At 45.7% G+C, this 26,547-nt stretch overlaps 2 protein-coding genes and 1 pseudogene across 30 annotated transcripts in view; 1 reads left to right on the top strand and 2 right to left on the bottom strand.

Annotated features, from left to right (window-relative positions):
- RFFL (ring finger and FYVE like domain containing E3 ubiquitin protein ligase) overlaps positions 1-19,328 on the top strand; it is an 80,898-nt gene extending 61,570 nt beyond the window's left edge. For 8 of the 24 annotated variants that reach the window (XM_015119063.3, XM_077970782.1, XM_077970785.1 and 5 more), the window contains 6 exons: positions 1,695-1,882; positions 6,457-6,867; positions 10,627-10,710; positions 11,648-11,858; positions 13,460-13,483; positions 16,321-19,328. In XM_015119063.3, the coding sequence (XP_014974549.1) occupies positions 1,703-1,882; positions 6,457-6,867; positions 10,627-10,710; positions 11,648-11,858; positions 13,460-13,483; positions 16,321-16,502 (1,092 nt within the window). In that variant the 5' untranslated portion in view covers positions 1,695-1,702 and the 3' untranslated portion in view covers positions 16,503-19,328. Of the gene's footprint in view, positions 1-167; positions 331-1,694; positions 1,883-6,453; positions 6,868-10,626; positions 10,711-11,647; positions 11,859-13,459; positions 13,484-16,320 lie in introns of those variants that run through there. The other 16 variants (XM_015119059.3, XM_077970775.1, XM_077970778.1 and 13 more) reach the window with 6 other exon arrangements.
- LIG3 (DNA ligase 3) overlaps positions 18,844-26,547 on the bottom strand; it is a 27,809-nt gene continuing 20,105 nt past the window's right edge. For 2 of the 6 annotated variants that reach the window (XM_015119031.3, XM_015119029.3), the window contains 3 exons: positions 25,975-26,170; positions 25,289-25,410; positions 18,844-23,820 (listed from right to left, as the gene is read on the bottom strand). In XM_015119031.3, the coding sequence (XP_014974517.1) occupies positions 23,587-23,820; positions 25,289-25,410; positions 25,975-26,170 (552 nt within the window). In that variant the 3' untranslated portion in view covers positions 18,844-23,586. 6 annotated transcript variants of the gene reach the window in all.
- LOC106993972 (oligosaccharyltransferase complex subunit OSTC pseudogene) lies at positions 22,225-22,839 on the bottom strand (annotated as a pseudogene).

Here is a 26,547-nt window from a genome sequence, read left to right as displayed (position 1 = left end):
AAAACACTCATATCTCACATCAATGCTTGGCATTTCAGTGGGCCCTCTTACAATTGTTGGGTTATTCTGACATTTGAGGGATTCAATCCAGATCTTCTTTGTTTTCTGATCATAGAAATCATCACCCCTTTGTCCCCAGTACCTGCATTTGATATGTAAAATGGGAGTAATAAACCAACACTTCTTTTTTTTTTTTTTGAGACAGGGTCTCACTTTGTCACCCAGGCTGGAGTGTAGTGGTGCAGTGGCACAATCTCAGCTCACTGCCACCTCCGCCTCTCAGGCTTAAGTGATCCTCATATCTCAGCCTCCTGAGTTGCTGGATTACAGGTGTGTGCCACTACCCCTGGCTAATTTTTGTATTTTTTTGTAGAGATGGGATTTTGCCATGTTGGCCAGACTGGTCTTGAACTCCTGAGATCGAGCGATCCTCCCACCTTGGCTTCTCAAAGTGCTGGGATTATAGGCGTAAGCCACCATACCTGGCCAACACTTCTTTTTTTTTTTTTTTGAGATGGAGTTTCACTCTTGTCACCCAGGCTGGAGTGCAGTGGCGTAATCTCCCGTCACTGCAACCTCCGCCTCCTGGGTTCAAGCCATTCTCCTCCCTCAGCCTTCTGAGTAACCGGGATTTCAGACATGTGCCACCACACCTGGCTAATTTTGTATTTTTAGTAGAGATGGAGTTTCTCCATGTTGGTCAGGCTGGTCTCAAACTCCTGACCTCAGGTTATCCGCTCGCCTCAGTCTCCCAAAGTGCTGAGATTAACAGGCGTGAGCCACCACACCTGGCTCTGAACACTTCTTAATAAACCTACAGAGGCTCTGATTCAGGAAGGAAGCAAATATTTGTTGAGCTTCTGCTACGTGGACAATAGTGCTAGGGAACAGTACGGTACATAATGAAAGAATATTCCCTGCCCTTGGAGGAATTTATGGCTTAGTAATAGAAAATAAAGAGCAAGATATACCTGGGCAAGAAAGTATAATAGGTGCTGTGATAGAAGTTTATCTAGGATTGGGGGTACAAATGTAAGAGTAGTTTTACTGGCTGGCAGGAGGAGAAATCAATGAATGGACAACATAGTATGGGGAAAAGGATGTTAGGTTTGGAGTCAGAAAACCTGGGTTTGTAGAATCTCAACTCTGTATATTAACTCTCTATATATTAGCTATATATTTTATTTCTTTGAGTCTGGGTTGCATTGTTTATATAAAGCAATTAACAATAGTCTTCCCCAGCCCAGTGCCATGGCTCACGCCTTAATCCTAGCACTTTGGGAAGCCAAAGTGGGCCCATCACAACATCAGGAGTTTGAGACCAGCCTGGCCAATGTGGTGAAACCCTGTCTCTATTAAAAATACAAAAAATTTAGCCAGGCATGGTGGCGGGCACCTGTAATCCAAGCTGTTCGGGAGGCTGAGGCTGGAGAATTGCTTGAACCCAGGAGACAGAGGTTGCGGTGAGCCAAGATCACACCACTGCACTCCAGCCTGGGCAACAAGAGCGAAACTCTGTCTCGGGAGGAAAAAAAAAAAAAAAGAAATCTGTGATCCTTGAAAACACATCCACCCCTCTACCTTGGTGGCATGTGTGGATTGAGTATCACTGCTCACCTGTGCTCTCGGACATCAAAAGGACAGTAGAGGTGTATCTTAACTCTGACCTTTTCCCCTTTCCTCCCTTGCACCAGATTTTATCATGTGGGCAACCTGTTGCAACTGGTTCTGCCTGGATGGACAGCCTGAAGAGGTCCCACCACCCCAGGGAGCCAGGATGCAGGCCTATTCCAATCCTGGGTACAGCTCCTTCCCTTCCCCAACAGGCCTGGAACCAAGCTGCAAGTCCTGTGGGGCTCACTTTGCAAGCACAGCCAGGAAGGTGAGTGCTGACTTCTTGGCCTGCTCTGCCACTGCAGCCTATGGACCATGGGCAAGCACTGCTGACCCCTCTGAGTGCCTGCAACCTTGCCTTTCCCTGTGTAATGCTGGTGACCGAGACCTGTCCCTGTCACAAAAATGTTCAAGAAGAACTAACCAAGTAAAAGCAAAAGCAAAGCATGTCAGCATAGATTTGGAGTCAGTAGACCTGAATTCAGTTATCAGCTTTGCTGCTTACTAGCTATATGATTTAACCTCTCTTGAGATTCAGTTTCCCTGTCATAAAATGGGATGATTGTTGTCCTCATCTTTCAGTGTTGTGGGAATAAAGTGAGACAAGAAAGCCATGAAGGGTGCCTAGCACGATGCTTAGAATGTCGTAGGCACTTGATGTTATTTACTTCATTAGCCACCATCACAAAAGACCTGATTGCAGATTAACTTGTTCTTTTTATCAAAAACAATGTTAAGGATGCCTCAGATACATTAGGACCATAACAAAGACTGGAGCTTATTTACTGTAGCAGATTTCATTTGAAATGCTTGGGAGCCATGCTTCCCAAATGAGTGAACTGGAAGTAAAATTACTGGCTGGATTATGGCGTCTAGGTGTGCACCCTCCCTCTTCCAGAGACAGTGAGTTATCTGTGATCAAGCAGGACTAGGGCAGAAGGTAAACCCTCACCTGGATAAAGAACTCCTGCATTCTGCATTTTTCTGCAGAATGGGAAGTTTGCAGCCCAGAATAAGTGATAGGATATGATGTTAAAATGGTGATCATGCGAAATTTGAGAGGAAATCATACTTTTAAACCATCTGCTATGTGCAAAGGACTGTTTAAGGAATTTAAATTTTTTTTATTTCATTTAATCCGCACAATAGCTATGATATACATTTTAGAATCTCCCAAATCCCATTTTACATATGAGAAACTAGGGCTCAGGGTTTAAAATTTAAGAAGAACATTGAATGTGTTAAATTCCTGACAAATAGCATGAGAGATATTAAAATACTCATTCTTTTCCCTTGACTTCAGTAGCGCTCAAGATCACATAGTTATTAAATGACAGAGCCGAGATTCAAACCCAGGTCCTTGATTCCAAAGCCCCCTCCAGAAGACGTTCGGCATGTCGAGTAGAAGATGACAGTTATAGGCCTGGGTGCCTACAGAAGCAAGGCAATGATTAAAATAAGGTGCTTTTTTTCTTATTTATTGGAAAATGAATTACTGAATATCTACTGTGTATCAGGAATTGCCTGGGCTAGGGAGGCAGAGATGAAGGTCATTCCTGCTTAACAGGGAGCTTGCAGTCGCACAGGGAGGTGAGGACAGTGCACACCATACAATGTGACAAAAGAAAAGTGTGTGTAACAAGAAGAGCTTCTGTGAGGGGAAGAAAAATTCCAGTTTGGATGGTAAAAGATGATTATTGGTACAATATTTTCTTGCCACAAAAGTATGAATTAATTTTGTGCAATTTACAGTGAATTTTGTGAATATTAAGGGTGTTTTCATCTATGAGAATTTTTCATTTGTAATTTCATGCTTAAGTGGATCAGCATTCTTATCTTAAGGGTTTGGCATTTAACAGCCAGGGGCTTTCAAAATGTCTTTTTCTAGAAGTGCTTGAATTGAAATGATTACATGGATCCTACTGTCTTTTTCTTTTCCTTTTTCTTCATTATGGTCAGTATTTTCTGATTGCTTTCTGGGTGCAAAGCACAGATAACATTCAGGACTTTATAGAGAGAACATAAGGAAGATGTGGCCCTTGCATTCCCTGAGTTTTCAGTCCTAAAGAGAAATGGCAGACTGTAATTTTGCCACAAGCCAAATACCCCACCTCTATTGGTAATACCTCTCTGTGGTTTAGCTGTGACCGACAGTTTTGGAGGGAGTCTGGCACCCAGCCTCTTTAGTTGGACCAGTTGGAGGAGGAGGTTATGCTTGGAGCCATGGAAGTGATACTCAGATCTCAGAGTGTTAAGAGAGGACTGGGTCTTAGGTGCCGGTAAGGGGAAAAGAAATTAAAGGTGACTGTTTTACCTTTTCTGGAGCATCTACCTTGTGCTAAGGTTTTATATACATTCTCTCATGTAATATTTCCCATATTCCAGGGAATAGGGGTGGGAGGGAGTAGGAGCAAGGGAAGGGCAGTTGGCAAACGGGAGCCAGCAGAGCCCTGCACACAGCATCCTTGAAGGATGGTGCCCACCTGAGGTGCCATGGCCAGTTCTGTGATGCTGGATATCTCAGTGCACTCTGGGCATTTCTGCAGGCACGTTGGTTGCCTCCACTAATTCATCTTTCATACTACCTGGTTACTCAGTTGTTTTGAACCATTTGGTAGAATTTATACATAAGCGTGTCCTTTGCTCATTCTGCCTGCATTTGTTGACAGCCCTTTTTTCCTTTCCTCTTGTTCTCTCCTTCCACTGCAAACTGGGGTTTTAGCCTCAAGCCCTATCCTGTTCCTGTAGGGTGTGTTTCAGATGCCAGCTTATTTCAGAGTCCCCTGTGAGCCAGTGGGTGTATAGAAGCTAGGTTGCTGTCTGCATTCTGATCTTGCATCCAACAAGCCACACACATTTGAAGAAAGAATAGAGAGTTGTTTGGATCGGCTGATTGAGCAATGCAGGCTTTATAATTGTGTCAAGCTAGGTCTTGTCAAACTGCATTGACTTAAGTAATATTCCATGTCAGGCCCACAGGTTTATGACATTGAAGCCTGTTTGTTTCAGTCTCAGTCATCCTAAGCACACTTCATTTCCCAAGAGAAAAGCTTTAGATGTGAATGAACCCCAAATACCTGAAAACATCCATTTTCTGCCTGCGTGGCTACTGGTGCCAACACCGTTACACTGCTAGTGCAGCCATGCATCCTTTTAAGTCTGTCTCTGAACAGTGTATTGTTTGGTTATAACTGTGTGGAGAATTAGGGAGCTTGATATATGTCCCTTTGCAATGCCTTCTAAGTCTTAATAGCCAAAACTGGGTGGTAAATATTATTTTCTTTTCCTTTTACTATATGAATGATACTTAGACAAAACATATAACTATCTTAACTATGCAGACATTTACTTCAGTCCAGAGTGCCTGTGATCTTGACTATGAGAATCTTGTCTCTTAAGCATTTTTTTAGCTTGAACAGCTTTCTATATTTTGAAAAGATGGACCAGAAATATTTAAGTTACTACTTAAGTCAACACAGGATGAAAAGTTTTTAACTTCTTTAAAGGATTAGTGAGGGTGCCCTCGAGGCCAATCCCATTGTGCTCAGGAATTACCTCTCTTTTTGGGGGTGTGACATGCTCTTGGCCAGAACAGAGCTCAGCCAGATGTCACTGTGCTTGCTCAGCCTGTGGGGTGAGAGGCTGAGGATTGCTTCCTGTGGGCTGAGTAAGCCTTCGTGTGTTGTCAGTGACTGCCAGAGTAGCTGCTGCCAGGCAGTACCAGCTTGCCCATCAGGCGCCCGTAGCCTAACTGAGACACTCTGTGCTTTCAGTAATGAGAGTACCCTGATGTCCAGACGGTCTCCCGTTGCTATCTAAATATTTGTCTTGGATATGGTCGTAAGCACCACTGGGTTCCCAGCACTCTGAGTGGACCTTCCTGGAGTGGGGAGCCTATGTCGATGGGGCAGTGGGTGGGGAATTTGGAGATGGGAAGCCAGGCCCTTGACTCAGAACTGTTCCGTGCTTGAACGGAACTAAGCTCTGCAGCATGGCCTGGTGGGAAGAATGTGATCATGAGCATTAGCCTCCGACAGACCTTGAGTGTGAATCCCAGCTCTCCTGTTTACTGCCTGACCTTGAATACAGTAGTTGATCTCCCTAAGCCTCGGTTGCTTTGTCTGTGGATCAGGGAAGAACACTAATACCTACTTTGCAGCGTAGCTTTGAGAATTAAATGACAAGCTAGCATATAGAAGCACTTCAGTAAATTAATATTAATTGTAACAACCACCATAACCTTCATGCAGAAATAATTATAGTTTAGGATTTGAATCCTGGCTCTCACCGTTAGCTAATATTTCCTAGCTATAATAAAACAGCTAACACTTGTTGAGGACTCATTTTGTGTTAGATATGCTAAATGAATTCTCTCTTAATCTTCACAACCACCCCATGAGGTAGATACTGTTATCAACCCCATTTCACAGATGTGGAAACTGAGCACCAGAGAGGCTAAATTACACACCCAAGGTGACATTGCAAGAAATAAGGGAGGGAGGCTTAATAAAAATGCAGAACTTTTTGATTCTAAAGCTGGTAGTCTTGATTAATACCTCAGGTGCTTCGTGAATAAATAAAGTAATCCTCAAATTAAATAATAAACGTGAAGTGTCCTGTACATGGATATACACAATACACACTGGAGGTCTGCCACCCCTGGGTGGCTTTTAATCTAAAATCTGAAAGTGGCTTGCACCCTTAGTTATGTGAGAGAGCTTAGTAAAAGTAAGAATGACTGGAGGAGATCCTGCTGGGCTTGGCAGCTCTGAAGCTCCCATCTCACTCTCTGTCTTGTTCTCTCAATCTGACATGGTTTCCTGTGTCTCTTCCTCTAAGCAGCAGACCTGCTTGGACTGTAAGAAACATTTCTGCATGACCTGTTCGAGCCAAGTGGGGAATGGGCCCCGCCTCTGCCTTCTCTGCCAACGGTTTCGAGCTACAGCCTTTCAGCGAGAGGAGCTCATGAAGATGAAGGTGAAGGACTTGAGGGACTATCTCAGCCTCCATGACATCTCTACCGAAATGTGCCGGGAGAAAGAAGAGCTGGTGCTCTTGGTCCTTGGCCAGCAGCCTATAATCTCCCAGGAGGGCAGGACTCATGCCTCCACCTTGTCCCCAGACTTTCCTGAGCAGCAGGCCTTCCTGACCCAGCCTCACTCCAGCATGGTTCCACCTACCTCACCCAGCCTCTCCTCTTCATCTGCACAAGCCACCTCTGTTCCCCCAGCCCAGGTTCAGGAGAATCAGCAGGTAAGGGCCCATTTGTAGTCTTTGCCAGTCCGTGCCAGTTTGAGGGCTCATTTTCATTTTCCTCTCCTGCCTGTGTTGTGAGAATGGGGTATAAGGCTAAGTGTCTTGATTATGTGAAGCCTTTCTGACTACTGGTGCACCAACTGTTTTCTGGGTATCAGACTCCTGTTTTGGCTTTCTTCAGAGATGATATGCACAGTACCAAATTTTTTTGTTTGCTTTTTGTTTTTAATACACACATATCCTAGTTAGACATTTTTTTAAAGTTCATCATTCCAGAAATATTTTGAGAAAAATAACCATTAAGCCATCAGATTTAGTTCTGGTCCAATTTGTCTTCCAACTTAATTCCTTTGTTCTGGTCTTCATTGGCTGGATTGGGAACTTAGTTCCTTAGTAACCATCACAAGGAATATAGGAAAGCAAAGGGCTATATGGAGGCAAGGAAGGGTGGGGAAACAGACAAAGACACTGCTTCTCTTACCAGTCACTGACTGGAAGCAGGAGTAGCTGGCATGCTGTACTTGTATGCTGCTGCTTCATTATCCCGGGGGGCTTGGAAGCTAAGAGCAGCACATCAACTGAATCATGACCCAGGCCTGGGGAGTACAGAAATGAGTAATATACTCTCTCAAAAAGCCCCCAGAAGAGGGAAGGTGGACACGTAGACCAGCTAACTCCTGGATTAGAGTGAGGCCAGTGGACATAACTGTTGTATAAGAAGTGGTGATGTTGCAGAAGTGCCTTAGTGACTCTGTTATTTATAGCAGCAGTCCCTAACCTTTTTAGCACCAAGGACTGGTTTTGGAAGACCATTTTTCCACAGACTGGGGTGCGTTGGTTTCAGGATGAAACTGTTCCACCCAGATCATCAGGCATTAGTTAGATTTTCATAAGGAGCATGCATCCTAGATCCCTCGCATGCGCAGTTCACAACAGGGTTCACACTCCTAGGACAATCTAATGCCACCACTTATCTGACAGGAGGCGAAGCTCAAGCAGTAATGCTCACTTGCCAGCCACTCACCTCCTGCTGTGCATCTGGGTTCCTAACAAGCCATGGACCAGTACCAGTCTGTGGCCCAGGGGTTGGGGACCCTTGATATAGGGCTTGGGCAATATGGGGGAATTAGGAACTACGAGATCTAATTTCCACATCCCCTTTTGTCACTGACTTCTTTGTCCCCTTGGGCAAACGTTGAGCCTACAACAATGAAATGGGGTTAGTAATCACAGACCACTTTTGATCTTGCCAGGATCTTGAGAGACCTGAATGTGTGATACCATGTCTGAAAGAGCTCTGAGCTACTTACAGCTGGTATAGTGCTAGTGCTGTTAGTTCCTACACATGATGTGGATGGCTGCTGCTGCTTGTTTATGATCACTTCCTTTGCCAGGACTGGGCCCCCTGATTCAGCTCTGGACAAGCACTGAGGCATAAAGGCCAATGTGATAGCATAATTTAACTGCAGTAAAATCATTTAACTCCCTTTTTGGCCTGAGCATGTTTTTCTCCACAGCTGTACTTTAACTCTTTCCTAAGCTCTGACTCTTGGTCTGCTAGACAGATTTTAACTCCTGCTATACATTCTTCCCTTTGCGTGTGTGTGTGTGTGTGTGTGTGTGTGTGTGTGTGTTTTGTGAGCACTCTGTGTATAAGGAGCTAGGAAAAGAACTTGAGGAATTCTTTTTCTGTAAAGAACCTTGGCTGGGCATGGTGGTTCATGCCTGTAATCCCAGCACTTTGGGAAGCTGAGGCAGGCGGATCGTTTGAGCCTAGGAATTTGAGACTAGCCTGGCAACATGGCAAAACCCTGTCTCTACAAAAAAATACAAAAATTAGCTGGGCGTGGTGGTGAGCACCTGTAGCTACTCAAGAGGCTCAGGTGGGAGGATCATTTAAGCCTGGGAGGTCGAGGCTGCAGTGAGCTGTGATCGTGCCACCACACTTCAGCTTGGGCAACAGAGTGAGATCCTGTCTCAGAAAACAAAAACAAAAAACCAACCAAACCTTCAGGTAGATTTTTCAGTGAAAGATTATAAGCTTCCTGTCATTAACCAGAAATTTCCAGATTGCACCTAAAGGTGACCCTACATACAAGATCTAAGTGGGTACTTTTCCTCTGAGATTTTCAGGACACCTTAATGTCTGCTTACATCCCCTGTTCTGGTGAGAGCTGCACTTTGCAAGCAGGAAAAACAGGCATGGAAGAATTAAGTAACTTATGTAGTGCTGTCTGACAAGTTCACAAGTGAGCTGCACCTAGAATGTAAATTTCCTTATAATACTTGCTCAACCAGAGTTCTTTCTTCTACCTTTAGTGCTCTAGCAATCAATAGTTGCTAGGCAAGGAAGGTATACAATAAGCACAACTGTGGACAGATACTAGTTTCGGATTTTTATTTAACCAGTGGGCAAACTGGAAAGACAAGAGCATGCTTTGCAGCATGAGGTCGTTTCTCTTTCTAGGAAACAGGACATCTGAAAGATATCTACTTAGGAACAGGTTAGGCTCTGAAGGATTCCAGGGTAATTCCAAGGTGACACTGCCTGAGAGACTAGTGAGGACCTACAGTAAGCTAAGAGAAAACATTGTTGATGAAGACACTGATTTGGATCCATCCCTATACATGTGTACTATGCATTTGATCTTGCCTTCACTTGGCATTTTGTTATTTCTACTTTTCATTTCCATTGCAGTTGGTTGCCTCCTCTTGATTAGCTCCATATTATGCATCCTAGTGTGGGATGAGTGGCTGGGGTCAGTGGGTGACTTTGGTTTCCCAGATTGTCCCTTCACTGGCATCCCCAGAATCTGGTGGAAAAGGCCTGTGAGCTCAGACACCTCTTTGCTCTGAGCTCACAGCAGGCCCTTTGCATGCAGGGAGTAGTGGGTGAGGAGGATCTACTTGAGGGGTTTGTAGCTTAAATGGTGATGGAATTAGGAGGCTTACAGTTCTGCCTACTCTTTGGCCAAACCTCCTAAAGGAGTACTCAGGAGGAACCTTTTGAGAAGTGAAAATTCTAAGCATAATGAAATTCCATAAGCATAGGCAGTGTTTTATAGTATTAGGCTAATAGATTCTTAGATACATTAAAATATTCTTTGACTAGGTCTAGACATAGCACTTAATAATAGTGTGCTCAACATGGAAACACATTTCCAGAATGTGAGAGTAGTTACTAGGCAGAAAAGAGACTAGGGTGGTGATGGTCTGGAAACTTTGTCCCATCACTGTCAGATAAGGAAGCCAGGGAGATTTAGTGTGAAGGAGGGGAAAACATGGTATAAACAGTTTGGGGAAAAAACAAAACAAAACAAAACCCAGCAGACTATGGTTTGAGGAGCAGAACCAGGGATAGGGATGGCAATTTTGGATCAGTGTCAAGAAAAACCTTGATGCCAGATAGAGAGCAGTCCAGCAGCGGAATGGACACAGTGACCTTCCCTTCACCTGTGTTGCTCAAGCTGAGATTAAATTGATGGTGAGTGGTGGCTACTGCCATCCTGGTGTGTGTAGAATTAATGCAATTTTGTTCTAGAGGGCAGCTTTGTCTATTGAAATGTATTTGTGTTGTTTCTCTGCTTGACAAAGTTGGTATGAGAGAGCAGGCTTTTGTAATGATGCTCTAAGAGGCTCCGGATTTCTGGGCGTGATGGGAATACATTGTGGACATTGTGTGAGTTGAAAAGAGGCCCATGCTATGCAGATCTCTGGGACATCTCTAGATGTGATGTTACTTTTCTCTTCCCACAGGCCAATGGCCATGTGTCTCAGGATCAAGAGGAACCCGTCTACCTGGAGAGCGTGGCCAGAGCACCTGCTGAGGATGAGACCCAGGTGGGGCCTCTGCTCGGGTCTGTGTCTTCACCTTTGCTCTTTCACTGGTGGTCTTAGGAACCTCTTCGGGTGGAGAGAGAATAAATGTGTGATGATAGTGCTTCCGAAATTATATTTTTGGGATAGGGTTTAGTGTTAGTGTTCCAGGTTAACTTGTGAAGCTGTCAGTGTGTTTATAAGGAGTTGTGAGGTCATTAGTGGAGACTGAGAAGCCTCATGGCCAATTATATTTCCAGTCTCTTGACTTTCCAAGAGCTGCCAGAGGGCAGGCTTGTGCTGCTGCTGTGAAAATCTTGTTCTTTTCTCCTGCTTCTAGCACACTGTAGCCATTGTCAAGGGAAGGAGGTCAGACAATTAACCAGGCAGGGCCAGTCCAGAGCACAGACCAGGGAGCTGTGGCCAAGATTGTGTACAGAGGAGTACTTGCCAGGGAAATGTGCCTCTTGTGGGCAAGTAGAAGTCTCCAGGGGAGAAGGGCCAGCACCATGCTGGGTTTCATGTGCAGCCATATTTAACCTCTACAGGACCCTGTGGGGTATGACTGCTCTCTCCCCTTTATGGAGGGGCAAACAGGCTCAGAGTGGTAAGCAACTTGCTGGATATTATTTAGCATTAACCAGCAGAGCAGTCAAGATTCAAAATTAGGGTCATATGACTCAAACCAGTGCTCCTTCTACCATACTTCTATCTAGTACTGTGTCACACTGATTGGTTGGTCTGTGTCTGTTTGCTCCTAAGCACAGAATCACGGGTCAGGAAGAGATTCTAGTAAATTTTGCAGTGCAGAGCCCCATGCCAGGTACTCATCCTGTCTCTGTTCCTACCTTTCATGAGGTCAGTCACCAAAATTATGATGTGGTGAGTGCTTTGGGGTCCTTGGAGAAACAGCTTGAGGAGGTAAGAGCTGAGCACACTGATCTCTTCTTTGCCATTGCAGTCTATTGACTCAGAGGACAGCTTCGTCCCAGGCCGAAGGGCCTCTCTGTCTGACCTGACTGACCTGGAGGACATTGAAGGCCTGACAGTGCGGCAGCTGAAAGAGATCTTGGCTCGCAACTTTGTCAACTACAAGGGCTGCTGTGAGAAGTGGGAGCTGATGGAGAGAGTGACTCGGCTATACAAGGATCAGAAAGGACTCCAGCACCTGGGTGAGGGGCTATCTGCATGGTAGCTATACAGAGCTCAGAAGTGTTTGCTGTCACTCCAAAGCCTGATGGCACTGACTTGACTCAATTTCCACACTTTTAGCCATGGAAGGAGACACCTTACATATCTGCACCATCTAATAATAGCTGTCATTTGTGGTTGAGTGTCAAAACTAGATTAGGCATTGCATATATTTATTCCTTAGAGCAACCTATGAAATAGACATTATTAGCATCACCCTTTTACCATAGAGCCCAGTTTTAACTGAGAATTTTCTGGTCTAAGTCCATAGCCTTTCTCACCATATGCTATCCCCTCCCTACTCACCACCACCTTGTAAGTTTTCTTACCTTAGCATAAGAATGCTTGTTCTGAAGATTTGGGAGGTAGAAAATGAATCTACATACATAGTAGGAGAAGGTATATGTTCTGTCCGCACTTGGGCTTTTCCTTTTGTTCATTTCCCAGGGCATTTTACACTGTATCATTTAGCAGATGCCCAGGAAAATATCTGGGTCTGTGGTTAAATGAGTTTGGGGAAAAATACCTCATACTGTATCTTCATTACTGATTTATGGTAGATTTTTATATTAAAGGCAGTGAAGTCCTGCAGAAGAGAAATGTGTTTTGGCTCTTTTGAACTTAGCATTTCCTGAAATTATTTCACCACAGAATCTTCTCCTTTCCTCCCATCCCCAATTGATTCAGTTCCTACAGAGCAACATACTGATTCCTTACTTGGTAAGAGTGGTCGAAGTCAGATTTCAGGCTGTCTTCTACCAGTAGCTCAAATTTATCAGTGTTAGGGGACATCTGACTGACTCTTCACCTGATTACAGACTGAGGACTACTGTCTGTTTTCCCTTTGGGATTGTTTCAAGAGTCTTCTCTTGAGTTGTCAGGACCTGGGGAACAGAACAGATGACTCCACGTGGGAATTTTATCCAGATTCCCTGACTGACTGAAACAGCTAGATAGTTCATTCTTTCTTGACTTTATTGCTGGCTTCAAAATAGAAAAGCATATTGCGCATATAAAGTATCCTTCTACTTGGCAGTTTGTGCAAACTGATGGAATACATTTTTCTAAGAGTAGACCAGGGTGCAATGGCTCATGCCTGTAATCCCAGCACTCTGGGAAGCTGAGGCAGGTGGATCACTTGAGATCAGGAGTTCAAGACTAGCCTAGGTAACATGGTGAAACCCCGTCTCCACCAAAAACAAAAAATTAGCTGGGAGTGGTGGCATGTGCCTGTAGTCCCCAGGTACTTGGGAGGCCGAGGCAGGAGAATCACTTGAACCCAGGAGAAAGAGGTTGCAGTGAGCCAAGATCATGCCACTGCACTCCAGCCTAGGCAACAGAGTGAGGCTCCATCTCAAAAAAAAAAAAAAAAAAAAAAAAAAAAAAAAAAAAAATCAGATGCTTTGTGTGAGTTCTGAGCATGTATAGTGAGTAAAGAGGGCTGATGTCCATTTAGGCTCTTGGCAGGCCTGGTTCCCAGCAGGGAGTGGTAAGAGTTCAGAAACGATGTCAGGGCAGTAAGAGACTTTGTTTGTACCATCATGCCATCACCTATTCAGACTTCCTTCTCTTTCCTTTTCAGTCAGTGGTGCTGAAGACCAAAACGGTATGTAGTTGTTTCTGTTTGGGAATGGGTTTAGGCTCTTTTGTCCTCTTCAACCCCAATCCCTTTAGTAGTCTTAAGAATTCTGAGCATTTCAGCCTCCAGAGAGAGGGTGTGTTGGAAACTCACAGAGACCCAGGGGGCCTCTCACCATCTTTAGAAATTCTCTCTGAGGCCAGCCGTGGTGGCTCACGCCTGTAATCTCAGCACTTTGGGAGGCTGAGGTGGGTGGATCACAAGGTCAGGAGATTGAGACCATCCTGGCTAACACGGTGAAACCCCGTTTCTACTGAAAATACAAAAAAATTAGCCAGGCGTGGTGGTGGGTGCCTGTAGTCCCAGCTACTCTGGAGGCTGAGACAGGAGAATGGCGTGAACCCGGGAGGCAGAGCTTGCGGAGAACCGAGATCGCGCCACTGCACTCCAGCCTGGGCGACAGAGTGAGGTTCCGTCTCAAAAAAAAAAAAAAAAAGAAGTTCTCTGTGCTCCCTGTGTAGGAAGCAGCATGGAGCATATCAGGGGTAGCCTGACTGATGTGTATGTCTCCACTAAAACAGAGAAGGGGTGGCATGTATCACACTCAGCTCATTTTTAAAAAATCCTGGTGTGTTCAGTTCTGGTCTGAGTAGGGAGGGTCTCTGTGTGCACCTTCTGGGGAATCAGGGTGTTTGGCAGCTTCTGGTACTAACCAAAAAGAAAGGGTGGTGACCTAAGACAGCCCTGTTTGTACAGGGCCGGTAATGGTTAGAGCTACTCTGGAGCTAACACATGTGCTACTCTCTGGGCATAAGCTATATATCTCAGCTCAGCTGCCATTCACTTAAAGACCACGCTGGGCCCTCAGGTACTCCCAGAACACACTGCAGAACTCCTGACCATCTGTGGGGACATTCTGAAATCTGCTATGTGTTTTCAAAAAGCCTCAAGGGTATGTGGTTGTGAACTCCCTCCCAAGAGAGAACGTTCTTAGAGTAGTCTTGGACTAGCCTGCAAGCATTTTAAAACTATTTCAGAAGACTTCCCAAATTTATTTAGTAAAATGGCCTTTTGCTCAGAATGGGCATCAGACATAAAAAACAGCTGAGCTTTTCTCAATTCCCCAAAACCATTTGGAGTTCTAGACCTACCCCCACCATCCCGCCCCCCAGCATCACCTGCTACCAAGATCAGGCTGATCTACTTGGTGCTTCCTTTCTTTGTCTGATTCCCTGGGAGAATGCTGACAGCTGAGTTAATGCGTTTGTTGTTACTCCTCAGAGAATGAGTAATTGAAAATTATAAATTATTCCCACTCATCTTAGGTATTTGTAGTCTCTAAACTTCTGTTAGGGCCAACAGCACCTCAAAAGAGGCAAATAGGTTTCACTCCCTTTCACATCCAGCCTACCTGCTAAGGGGAAGTATTTTTTAACTTTTGAATAGTCCAGAAAAGAGAAAGTATAGATGCAATAAGGGAGAATTCCTCTATGGGGTGGCCAACCCCCAGATGGTAGAGGTGACTTGTGTGAGATCAGTTCCTTTTTATGGGTACCTACTTCAGGCTACAATTTAAGACATGTTGGAGATGGCTGGGCTTTTGAACATGACTGTTTTCTGTTTGGGTCAGCTCTACTAGGATACTAGTCATGCCCACTATATTCTGCTAGTGACACAGGCCAGTTAGCATTTATTGAGAACTCTGTGCACTTGGCAGTTGATCTCTGTGGATAGTTTATACTCTTAGGGCAGTTAGGCAGAAGGCCATTCTAGAGCAGGAGCTGTGGGGCCAGCCTGCCTGGGTTTGCATCCTGGCTCCTCGACTTAGCAGCTGTGTGCCCTTGGGTAAGCCACTTATTTTTTTGCCCCGGTTGGCCTCATCTATAAAATGAAAATAACAAGAGGTCCTACTTCATAGTTTTTGTGAGGTTTCAGTGAGTTAATACATGCAAAGCTTTCAGGACCCTGCCTAGCACACGGTAAGCATTCAGTAAATGTGGGATGTTGTCATTCCCTTGGGAAGATGTTCATTCATCAGACATTTAGAGTACCTACCATATGACTGGCACTGGGGGCTTCAAAGACGAGTATCTAACCTCGGAGCATGGAATAAATGCTAAGCATATAATTGTAAAAATTGATTGAATATGTAGAATTAAAGAGCTCACAGTCTACTGGGGCAGTAAGTAGGTAAACTCAAAATTTTAATCCAATGTGATAAACAGTCATGGGGGTATAAAAAAGTTTTGTGGGGGTAGAAAGAGGGAGCAATAATCTCTGCCAGGCTTCTCCACCAGGAAGTTTCCTTAGGAAGCCTGGGAGTAGTTCGTGAGATAGCAGAGGGGTCCCCCATGAACCTTGACTTTATTACATGGAGGATATGTTTATAGATAAGCCATGTGATCCTTAATGAACCATTCACCACAGTTCCATTTCTATCTAAACTTTTCTGAACCAGTTTTATCTTTTTAGCCTGTTCTGCCTCAGGGGATAATGAGTCCCTAAGTGCCACTCACACACTCACTGTATTATAGCCTTAGCTGTCTGAAAATTATTTCTTTTAAGCTTTGAGAACTTTGTCTTAGTTCTCATGTTCTGGGATGTATCTGATCCACAAGTACTGTACTTTTCAAATCTATACCTGTTGGAGGGGAGGAAGTGTGGATCAAACAAGTAACCCGAGTTGGTTACTGAGGAAATGCTTCCTTGGAGGAGCTGTATTTGAGGGAAGCCTGTGCATTGGGAGTTTGTTCACAGTGTACCTGTTATCTCCCACCTCCCTCCCCCAGTTACTCCTATATACTTAAGACAGTCTCCTCACTTACTCCTCTGCCCCTTTTTTTCTGCCCTGTGTGTTTGTACAGGGGGAGCAGTACCATCAGGCTTGGAGGAGAACCTGTGTAAGATCTGCATGGACTCACCCATTGACTGTGTTCTGCTGGAGTGTGGCCACATGGTAACCTGTACCAAGTGTGGCAAGCGCATGAATGAATGTCCCATCTGCCGGCAGTATGTAATCCGAGCTGTGCATGTCTTCCGGTCCTGAGAGCTTGCATCGGTTTCTTCAGTGCCTTACAGGGAAATAGCCTGGGGTGTCTGGGCTCAGGGTTGGCCAGCTTGCAGAAGAGCAAGCTAGTAGAAATACTGCAGTGTTCCCAAGACCAGGGCAAGCAAGATGCATGTCACCCCTGAGCATGCCTGTCTTGCCACAGGGGTGTACCTCTTGGCTGACAAAGCCCAAGGCCAGTGGGAACTTGTATAAATCACATGGGTATGTTCTTGGTTCAGTGATCTTGGAGTGATGATGGTAACTGATGAACAGAGAACTTTCCAGAACTTGGGTCCTGTCTTTCTCCCTGAACCTAGACACAGTTTCACCCCCTCTCCTGTACCCAGCCCATCCCCTCCCCACATGGGAAATGCTTGCCCATGTGTTTCATCAATCAGAAGTCCTCCTGCCCAGCACATTTGGATTTAAATTTCTGGTCTCCAGCTTTCTGTGCTTTAACTCTTTGCTAAAGTCTCTTGCTACACTGCCTAAATCCATTTATTTCTTTGGACCAAAAATGTTAGTTTACCAGACCGATAGTGGTCCTTAGGACAGATTTTAGACCAGTAAACTTATCTTTTGTGAGAAATGAAACACAAATGCTATAGAAAAATTTCAAAGTTATTTGGAGTTGCTTCCTTAAATGCTGGGATTGGAAGCTGTTGGTCTCCTGACCCAACTCTGGGAGCCAACAAAACATCAGGCTCCCAAACTGCTGGGAAATTTGTTTCTGTCTGCAAGGGAGAGTGCGTGCATAATCCCTGCTGCTGCTTCTCTTGGGACCTGATTTGCACCATCCTTAGTTTATGTGGAAAGGGGATGCAATGGGTGGAGGCAGTGGCCTTCTGCTTAATATTGACTTGGCTTCTGATCCTTTTCCTAACTCGAAGGAGTCTTAAGCTATTTTCCCCTGAGAATGAAATCCCTCCCTAATCCATGGTAGTTTTAAATTTGGTCTCATTGAAGAAATAGATTTAGGCAAAGAGCCTGTGCTCTTCTCTGGCCAGACTTCTCTTAAAGTTCCTGGAGAGCAAACGTTAAGACAGCACTTAAGAGCTTTCAGGAGGTACTGAATGAGACTGGATTCTGTTGTGAGCCGACAGTTCAAGTCTTTATTTCCCAGGTTGGTGGGGAGTAAGGAGACCCTACTTTCATTTCCTTTCCTAGCCTACTGATTTTTGGGGGCAGGTCAGGGAGAAAGCATTTTCTTTTTTTTTTGAGAGTCTCTGTTGCCCAGGTTGGAGTGCAGTGGTGCAGTCTTGGCTTACTGCAACCTCCATCTCCCAGGTTCAAGCCTAGCCTCCGGAGTAGCTGGGATTATAGGTGCCCGCCACCACGCCTGGTTAATTTTTGTATTTTTAGTAGAGATGGGGTTTCACCATGTTGACCAGGCTGATCTCCAACTCCTGACCTTGTGATCTGCCCACCTTGGCTTCCCAAAGTGCTGGGATTACAAGCGTGAGCCACCACACCCAGGAGGAGAAAGCATTTATTCTAGGCTCTTTAGGAAGGACCATACAATGAGTAAGTGATTTTTTTGAGCCCTCACAGTCTTTACACCCCTAGAGGAGCTGGAGGGCTTAAGAGTTTGCTGGAGAAGCGTGGCCAAGCACAAAACACATTATCAGGAGAGCAGTGTTTTCCCATTACCAATGGATAAACTATGCAAACCCTAAATGCCTTGGCAGACAACTCCCACCCCTTATCCCTCCCATGCAGCTGAAAAATCTGAGACTAGAGCCAATCATGACACTGGATGGCAGAGGGAAACCTCTAAAGGGACTTATTACATTGGTACAGACATATTTATGCTTTCCTTCCATCACCAACCACTAAACCCCTTTGGAGGAATGAAATAACTGCATAAAGTAGTTGTCAGCTGAACACTGGGCCACTTACCTCAACATTATACAAAGTCCTGGATGATTTGATTCTGAACCACAGCCTTTGCAGGAGTTGGGGGAATCAGATTTGCTCATGAAGACATCCCTTTCCGCTTTTCTCATGGGCAGTAAATACTATCGTTTACAATGCCTACCAATTTAGCAAAGGATCATTCATTCAGCTGCTCAGTTCCTCTGTAAAACAGATCTATGTATGTGCAATTCAGTTAAGATCTAGCAGTAACTTAAGGGCAGAAGCTGGCCCTCTACTTACAACCTGCTTTCTCTGCTGAAGCCTTACCTCTTCCTCCAACCCGAAAATAATACACTGATAGCTGGTTAGTAACCTCAGTAAGAATTAAAACTGAGGTCGTTTACTCATTTTGCCTTTTAAGTCTTTTATCCCCTTTTGGTGAAAGTTTCCCTTTAGGAAAAAAGGTGTCAAACAACCCTGATTTTTTTTTTTTGCATCATTTTTATTACACCAAATAAAAGTTGGGAGTTCCAGGTTCCCATTCCAGTTCATATTTAACCAAGATCTAAAATTTAATTTTTTAAAATCTTTGAATCTTCCCTCCTGCCCCTCATGGATCCTTGGTTTTAATTATCATGGAAACATCTAATTCTTACAGTTATTCCGTAGCTTTTGCTGATTGCTCTGAAATTTCAGTTAAGACTTGTTTCAAAAGACAGATAGCTGACTGGTTCATAATACATTGGAATAGTTGGATCCAAACTAATAAGAGTAAGCTGTACAGGAACTAGTGCTCAATATACATTGTATAAATTTGTGGAAATTTCTTGGATGTGAATTGTTACTTCAAGTGGCTTACATTAAGATTTTCTCAGACTTACTTGGAGGTTAAAGCAAACCCAAATGTGTATTATTTTGTTACAGAGCTCTGCTTTATAATTTTGTAATAAAGTTGTAATACAGACACCTGTCTTGTCTGGTGTGAGGATGTTAGAGGTTGATAGCACTGACAAAAGAGCCTGACAGTGGTTCACGCTATAATTTCAACACTTGAGGAAGCCAAGGTGGGAAGACTGCTTGGAGTTTGAGACCAGTCTGGGCAATGTAGTCAGACCTCGTGTCTACTTAAAAAAACACAAAAGCCAAAAAAACAAAAAATTAGCCATGCATGGTGGTGCATGTGGGTAGTCCCAACTACTTGGAAGGCTGAGGTGGGAGGATCGCTTGAGCCAGGAGATTGAAGCTGCAGTGAGCTCTGATTGCCACCACACTCCAGCCGGGGCAACAGAGTGAGACCCTGTATTAAACAAACAAACAAACAAAAAATTGACAAAATAACTGATAAACCACAAGCTAATCCTGGGATGTGCACATGGCCTGGGATTAGCCTGTGGTTGGGTGAAGTGACAAGATGCTCAGTGTTGTTGTAACTTGCCCAGGACCACAAATGTAATATGTGGAAGAGGCCATGGAATAGCCTAGAAGAGAATGAGAGCTGGGTAGGAAAAGGATGAATCCCAAGACCAATTGGGTTGAAGCACCAAGTTCAGGTATTTACACTGATCTAGAAGAGATGGGCCTTAAAGATCTGAAATGGAGCTAGTGTGCCCAGTTAGGTCTTCAGGTTACCCTGGGAGATACATGGTACCTTTTGGATACAGCTGTAGTACAGTTGGACTGTGGCTCAGAAAAGGTTGGCTCAGGCTGGGCGCCATGGCTCATGCCTGTAATCCCAACACTTTGAGTGGCTGGGGTGGGTGGATGACTTGAGGCCAGGAGTTTGAGACCAGTCGGGATAACGTGGCGAAACGCGGTCTCTACTAAAAATACAAAAACTTAGCTGGGAGTGATGGTGTGTGCCTGTTAAGTCTCAGCCACTCGGGAGGCTGAGGCATGAGAATTGCTTGTGAACCCAGGAAGCAGAGGTTGCAGTGAGCTGAGATTGCACCACTGCACTCCAGCCTGAATGACAGAGCAAGAGTCTGTTAAAAAAAAAAAAAAAAAGGTTGGCCCAGCCTCGTGACAGACTGCTGTGTTGTGCACAGGCTTGTACAAACCTCCCTGACCAGGCGCCCAAGGCGCAGGGAAAAGACTCCCAAGAATGCAGCCCCTGGGAGAACAAGATTATGTGTCCATCTGCTCTGTGACTGAGAAAGGAATCTTGCCAAAAGGGCATAAAGGATCAAGGATGAGCCCCAACACTTTGCTCACATTGCCCTAGGGAGGTGACCTGTTCAGCGCCCAGTGATGACCTCTGCTTGATGCCAGCCAGCAGCATGTAAAGGTTCAGAAGAGGGAGGCCTCCAGCATTTTGCTGGAGAGATTTATGATGATGATGTTGAGGGTTGCATTGAAATATATGAAAGAAATACATGAAAGGATACAAAATAGTATATACAGTCAGATCTCAGCAGCAAAGACTGGAAGAAAATACATAAAAAACCACTGACATTGAAATGGCAATAACACACACTAAGGCAGAGAAGGGACAAGATGATCACCTGCAGCCAGCAGAGCCCCTTTCCTGTGAGTGTGCACTCTGGGTGTAAGCAACCAGTAAGGGCAAGTGGGGCTGGGTCCAGGTTGGAGAGGACAGTGCCTTTGGCAGGATCCTGAGGAGACAGTCTTGTTCTGCTGCCCTGTCCAGTTGTTTGGCCCGAGGCTGAAGAAATGGAAATCTATGTAGGTCAGTACTCAAAAGAGGAGCAGCTTTTTGTCTCTATAGAGGATGGAATAAAGAGAGTACCTTATTCCTAATACTGAAGCCAGGCTGAACGGTGCCTATTCAAAAACACCAAATGTCCTGGGCTACAGTCAGGAAAGTAACCCCCTCCCCTGTGCTGTCCCTACTCCAACATACACATTTTAAACAGTAGGTGGAAGCCAAAGTCAATCAGATCAAATCTGGGCCGGGCGGGGGCGGGGGCGGTCGTGCAGTACTCCTTGATCTTACAAGCCCAGAGCCTGCTAATTTGTTCATAAGGAGAGAACTGACCCTCAAAAGCCAGGACTGGGACATGGAAGCCAATTTACAACCGTATGGTGTCCTGTTGAGCCTGCACTCAGAGTGGAGTGTTAGCTGAAACATGCAAACCTGCAACTGAGGGTTCTAAAATCATAGGCTAGGCCCTTCTCCCAGGTAGGGTCTGGACATGCAAACCAGCGGTGACGTTCCCAACTCTAGATAACTATGTGGTAGGCTGTGGGCTAAGTGCTTTACATAATGTTGCTCGGGACAATAGGACAACCCTATGATTTAGGTGCAGTGGCTATCCCCATTCTACTTGGAGGGATTGAGGCTTAGATGTTACATAACTTGCCTAAAGTTAGAGCCATTAAGTTTCAAGACTCTGATTTGAGCTCCATCTATACCTGCACTGTCCAGTGTGGTAGTCACTAGTGACATGTGACCATCTGAAGTTGAATTAAACTAAGAACTTCAGTTCCTTAGTTGTGCTAGCTTCATTTCAATTGCTCAGCAGCTATCTGTGGCTAGTTTGGTTGGACAGTGCAGATTTATGGATATTGCCACTGCTGCAAAAAGTTCCATTGAATAGCACTTGTTTACACTAAATTGTCTTCCTTTTGTTCTTCAAATAAATCAGCCTCAGGTAGCACAGGAGCTGTTCTTTGTAAGCAGGTTGTATGGATCTGTTTTCAGGTGTGGATTTTTATTCTTTTTTTTTTTTTTCTTGAAGATATGGAGTATATTTTCTTTAAGAAATTAAAAACTAAGAAAAAAATGCCACTCAACATTGTTGGTATTATCAATAGGTCAGCAGGGAAAAAAAAATACTGTGATAAACTTGTCTCTCTGATACCAAGAAGAAATTCTAGTCCAAGCTTCAATATGCTTCCTGTGTTTTTCGCTAGGTATTTCTTTTACTGCCGCTCTTCATTCTTTCCCACATTTCATATTGGAGGATTGGTACAGCCTGTAAAACTTCATTGACAGGAACAAATCCAGTATGCACTGATGTCTTCTCAAAGGCACTCTAACCCATCAGATAGCCCGGCAGTTTCATTCACATGAATACTCCAGCCATGAGAAAACTCAGTAGGACACAGACGAATCCAATGAATAGAAGAAAAAAAATCGATTGAGTTTTGGGATATTTGGTGCGTTCGATTGGTCCAGGATTATGAAACCTAAACCTCCCATTGTGAACAGGAAGCTGGATGCAAGTCCTTCCATAATATACTGTCCATTTACTCTGTAGGCCAAGAAAGCTACTGGCCTTTGATGCCCACGTTCATCAGCCAATACTTGGGGGGTCAACAATATCACAGAATTATTCCTCCAGTCATGAGGAAGACACCACCACCAGAGCATACACAGTCATGGCTGCTGGCAGGTGCAGCCAGGGTGACTTAGCTTCAGGTTGGGACACTCAAGCACTAAGAACGGGACACGGTACAAAGTCTCCACGTTGGTGGCAACAAGGGCTGTTCTTGGCCTCAAGCCCCACGTGGATTTTTATTCTTAAAGAACAGTCTTGTTTCCAGGTTTTGGGGAGGCAGATCTTCCTGGAGCCCTCTATCCCTCCAGAGGAGTGACCCAAGTAACTTCCCTTTCTTCATAAAGGCCCCATTGTCCTACCTGACCCTAGTCCCCTCCCTTCAAACTGGGAATCCTCACTCTGTAATAGGAGAACACAGAGAAGAAAGTCAAAAAAGTTCATTTTGTTTTCTTTCACATGAGGCTTTGTTGCTGGCAAAGGGTGTCCGGCCGAACACAAGTTCTGCTAAATGGAAGCATTTCTGAGGGCAGTCCTTTAAATACGACTTTAAAATGAGCCTGGAAGTACAAAGGAACAGGCAAGGACGGGAGAGAAGGCTTTGCGGACAGAGCTGCCATAACCCAGCCTTTACTCCTTAATCTCTAGGGAAATTATTAGGGGTGTAGGTGGGGAAAGGACAAAGACAACTGCAAGATATTTTATTTATAAAAAAGGTAACTAAGCTGCTTTTCAAAGAAAACAAAAAGATGGTAAACCCAGCACCCAGATCTGAAAGATCTATTTAAACCCAGCAAGAGAAACTGACTTCAGTTGTGGCACCCACAGCAACTCATTCCTGGTCCAGAAGAGACCGTGGAGAACTGGTGGGTTTGGGAGAAGCAAGCCCATTCCCCCTATACTGTGTCTACCTGCCTCCAGCCTGAGTCCAGTCCAGTAGTATGGTAAAGGAGAGTATGGCCTGAGGGAGAGGGAAGACAGCAAACCTAGCAGGGAGCTACCAGTCTCCGTTTCCGGATACATGCCCAAATCCACTCTGGGGAGACCTGCTGGGCCGCAGGGTTCTTGTCCCTGCTACCCAGCACGTGCGTGGCTGAGGTCATATCAAATTCCTGTACCAGGTCCCCGTCGAATGCCACAAAGTAGCGTCTGAGACGGCTGAAGTCTGGTGTGGAGGGTGGCAAGTAAAGCCGCACTCCAGTGAAGATGTCCAACAGAACCTGCAAATGCAGAGAGGTCACGGTGGGGTCAGACCTACACTGGGTACAGATGGGTCTTCACCCAGATAAGCCCAGGACAGAATGAGGGAGCCTAGAGTTAGGACACAAGCAGAGGAGTTTACTGGAATACTATGCATCAATAACCCCAGCCCTCCAGTCACTCCAAGTTATACAAGACTGACATGCCCCTCCATCCCTGCCTAGGGGAAAAGGAGAGGAGATGGGCCTTGACATCTGGGACCTGGAGATGGGAAGAGCATATGTGTGTAAGAGCCACTCAGTCATGGTGGGCAGGCAGAGCTGGCTCTGACTCAGTGCCCCCAGATTCAGTGATGTCCCCTGAGACCAAGCAGTCTACTCTGTACAACCTGCTAGACTGAAGGGTCAGGAGTCCTGCTTACTACTCTCAATGGGTTCAAGGACTTCAGGCTGGGAAGAGAGAGGGGAAAGGTTTCTACAGGTCTGTTGGGGACCGAGTTCAGGACCTGAGTTGTCAGACTTCTATGCTTACTCCTGGATGGCGGTGGGGAGAGTGGGGGTGCAATGACATGGGTGTAAATTATGTTTACTTCTCTATCTGTCCTTTGAGCCATCAGCTCCCCCAGAGTTGAGCCAGTACTAAACCTAGTTCTTGGCATCAGAAAGTGCTCAAAAGAGGCCAGGTGCGGTGGCTTATGCCTGTAATCCCAGCACTCTGGGAGGCCGAGGCAGGCGGATCACTTGAGGTCAGGACTTCGAGACCAGCCTGACCAACATGGTGAAACCCCGTCTCTACTAAAAATACAAAAATTAGCTGGGCATGGTGGCACTTGCCTATACTCCCAGCTACTCGGGAGGCTGAAGCAGAAGAATCGCTTGAACCTGGGAGGTGGAGGTTGCAGTGAGCTGAGATTGCACCACTTCACTCCAGCCTGTCAGACAGAGCCAGACTTGAGGGGGAAAAAAAAAAAAGTGCTCAGGAGATGTTGCCAAACCCAAGACTGACAAGTGAGTGTAAAAGGGAAAAGGTTCCTCAGGTGGGAGGAGAGTCACCAAGCCAGTGCCCTCTCCCCTTCTTATTGCTCGCTGGACCTGCTTCCAGCCTGACCACAAACTCACAATGCTGCATTCCCACACCCAGACTGGGCTTTCCCATTTAATGTAAATTTTGACTTGGGGCCAGCAGCTGAGTGAGTCCCTGCAGTCTCTCCTGGCTAGGCCGGGCTGTTCTATCTCCTGCCTGCTGGCACAGTTCTCCTTCCTCTCTGCTCACTGGCTCGCCGCCTCTGCAAGGCAACAAGAGGACACAGGGTGAGCAGCAGCACTGCTGACCCTGCCCACGACAGGAGCGGCGGCAGGCAGGGAAGAGGTTTAGCCAATGTTCCCCAAACACCTTTGCTCATCCTCTTTCAAACTTCTTGTGCAGAGGGTTAGGAACACAACCTGGGCTAAACTGGCCCACGTGGTGTGTTGCTGTTTTTACCCTCACCTTTGTTTGGCACAGGGTCTCATCAGCAGCTTTCCGCTTCTCCCCTACTTTCACTGGAGAAGACTTCATGGCCAGCTTCTCTCCCACCTTCACAGCAGAAGGCTTTGCAGTCAGCATGTTGCCTGAAGGACAGAGAGGAAGTTGGGCGTGGTGGTGCACACCTACAGTCCCAGCTACTCGGGAGGATCAATTGAACCCAGGAGTTCGAGGCTGCAGTGAGCTATGGTCGTGCCACTGCACTCCAGCCTGGATGACAGAGTGAGACCCTGTCTCTAAAAAAACATAAGATACAAAAGAACTAAGAGGGTAGGGATTGCTGATAATGCTCCCTGCAGTCAGGGGCAGTAAGGGGAAGGACCAGGGCCTTTCTCTGCTATGCGCACAGGTGAGAGGGGAGTGAAGAGTTATCAGCTAAGCCCTTTAGCTCAAAGGTAGCTTATTCCCTGGTCAGACTGGCTGTCGCCAGGGTACTGCTCCATTCAGGTTTGCTGAGCAGATACAGGGTGCCCAGCAGAAGGGTCTCTGGCCCATGGCTGGACACACACCAGGAATGCAGTCCATGTCCACTGCAGTGGACATAGATAATCATGAGATCTCAGGGCTGGAATGTGAGACTGCGTCCCTGCCCTCGAATCTCCGCCCCTCACACCACCCTCTTCACCATCCCAGCCCCTCCCTATCCTTACCGCCTTTGCTGTTGGAGTTACTCAGCTTCCCTTCTGCTTTCTTGGTACTGGCAGAGGGCTTGCTGGGGGCCTTGCGGGACACAGCAGACCCTGAGGGACCCTTATTCTCTTCACTGCTACCCCCTGTAGTGGAGCTCCCCTCATCTCCAGCCACTACAGTGAAGTCTGCCTTCTCCTTGGACAACTGGTACAGTTCCTGAGGCGGGGAGGGACAATGTCAGAGGGTTTCATTGCCTTCCCAGACTGGCCTCAGAGGTGATGTGTGTGGTGTGTTTTAGGCGCATGTGAGAACAAAGATGTGAGAAAGATAAAGAGCAAGGAAAAGGAGTTGGCTTCCTTGGTACCATTCCAAAGTGTGGCCCTATAGCCTGAGTAATCAGGGTACAAATCATTGTTCTCGGTACAGCAAAGCAGGGACTGAAGGCTGGGGCAACAGGAGCAAACTCTTACTCCCCAGACCAAGGGCTGCTCAGTGGGGCCTCGCAAATGCAAGGTTCTCTGCTCAGAGATGGAGGGAGAAGGAGGTCTAGTGCTGTGCCCCTGGCCCAGCAGCAGTTTGTTTCCCTCTCTAAT

This window comes from Macaca mulatta, chromosome 16 (assembly GCF_049350105.2).
Source record: "Macaca mulatta isolate MMU2019108-1 chromosome 16, T2T-MMU8v2.0, whole genome shotgun sequence".
Taxonomy (NCBI): domain Eukaryota; kingdom Metazoa; phylum Chordata; class Mammalia; order Primates; family Cercopithecidae; genus Macaca; species Macaca mulatta.
Note: the sequence above shows the minus strand (reverse complement) of the source record. Positions and strands in the feature narration are given on the sequence as shown.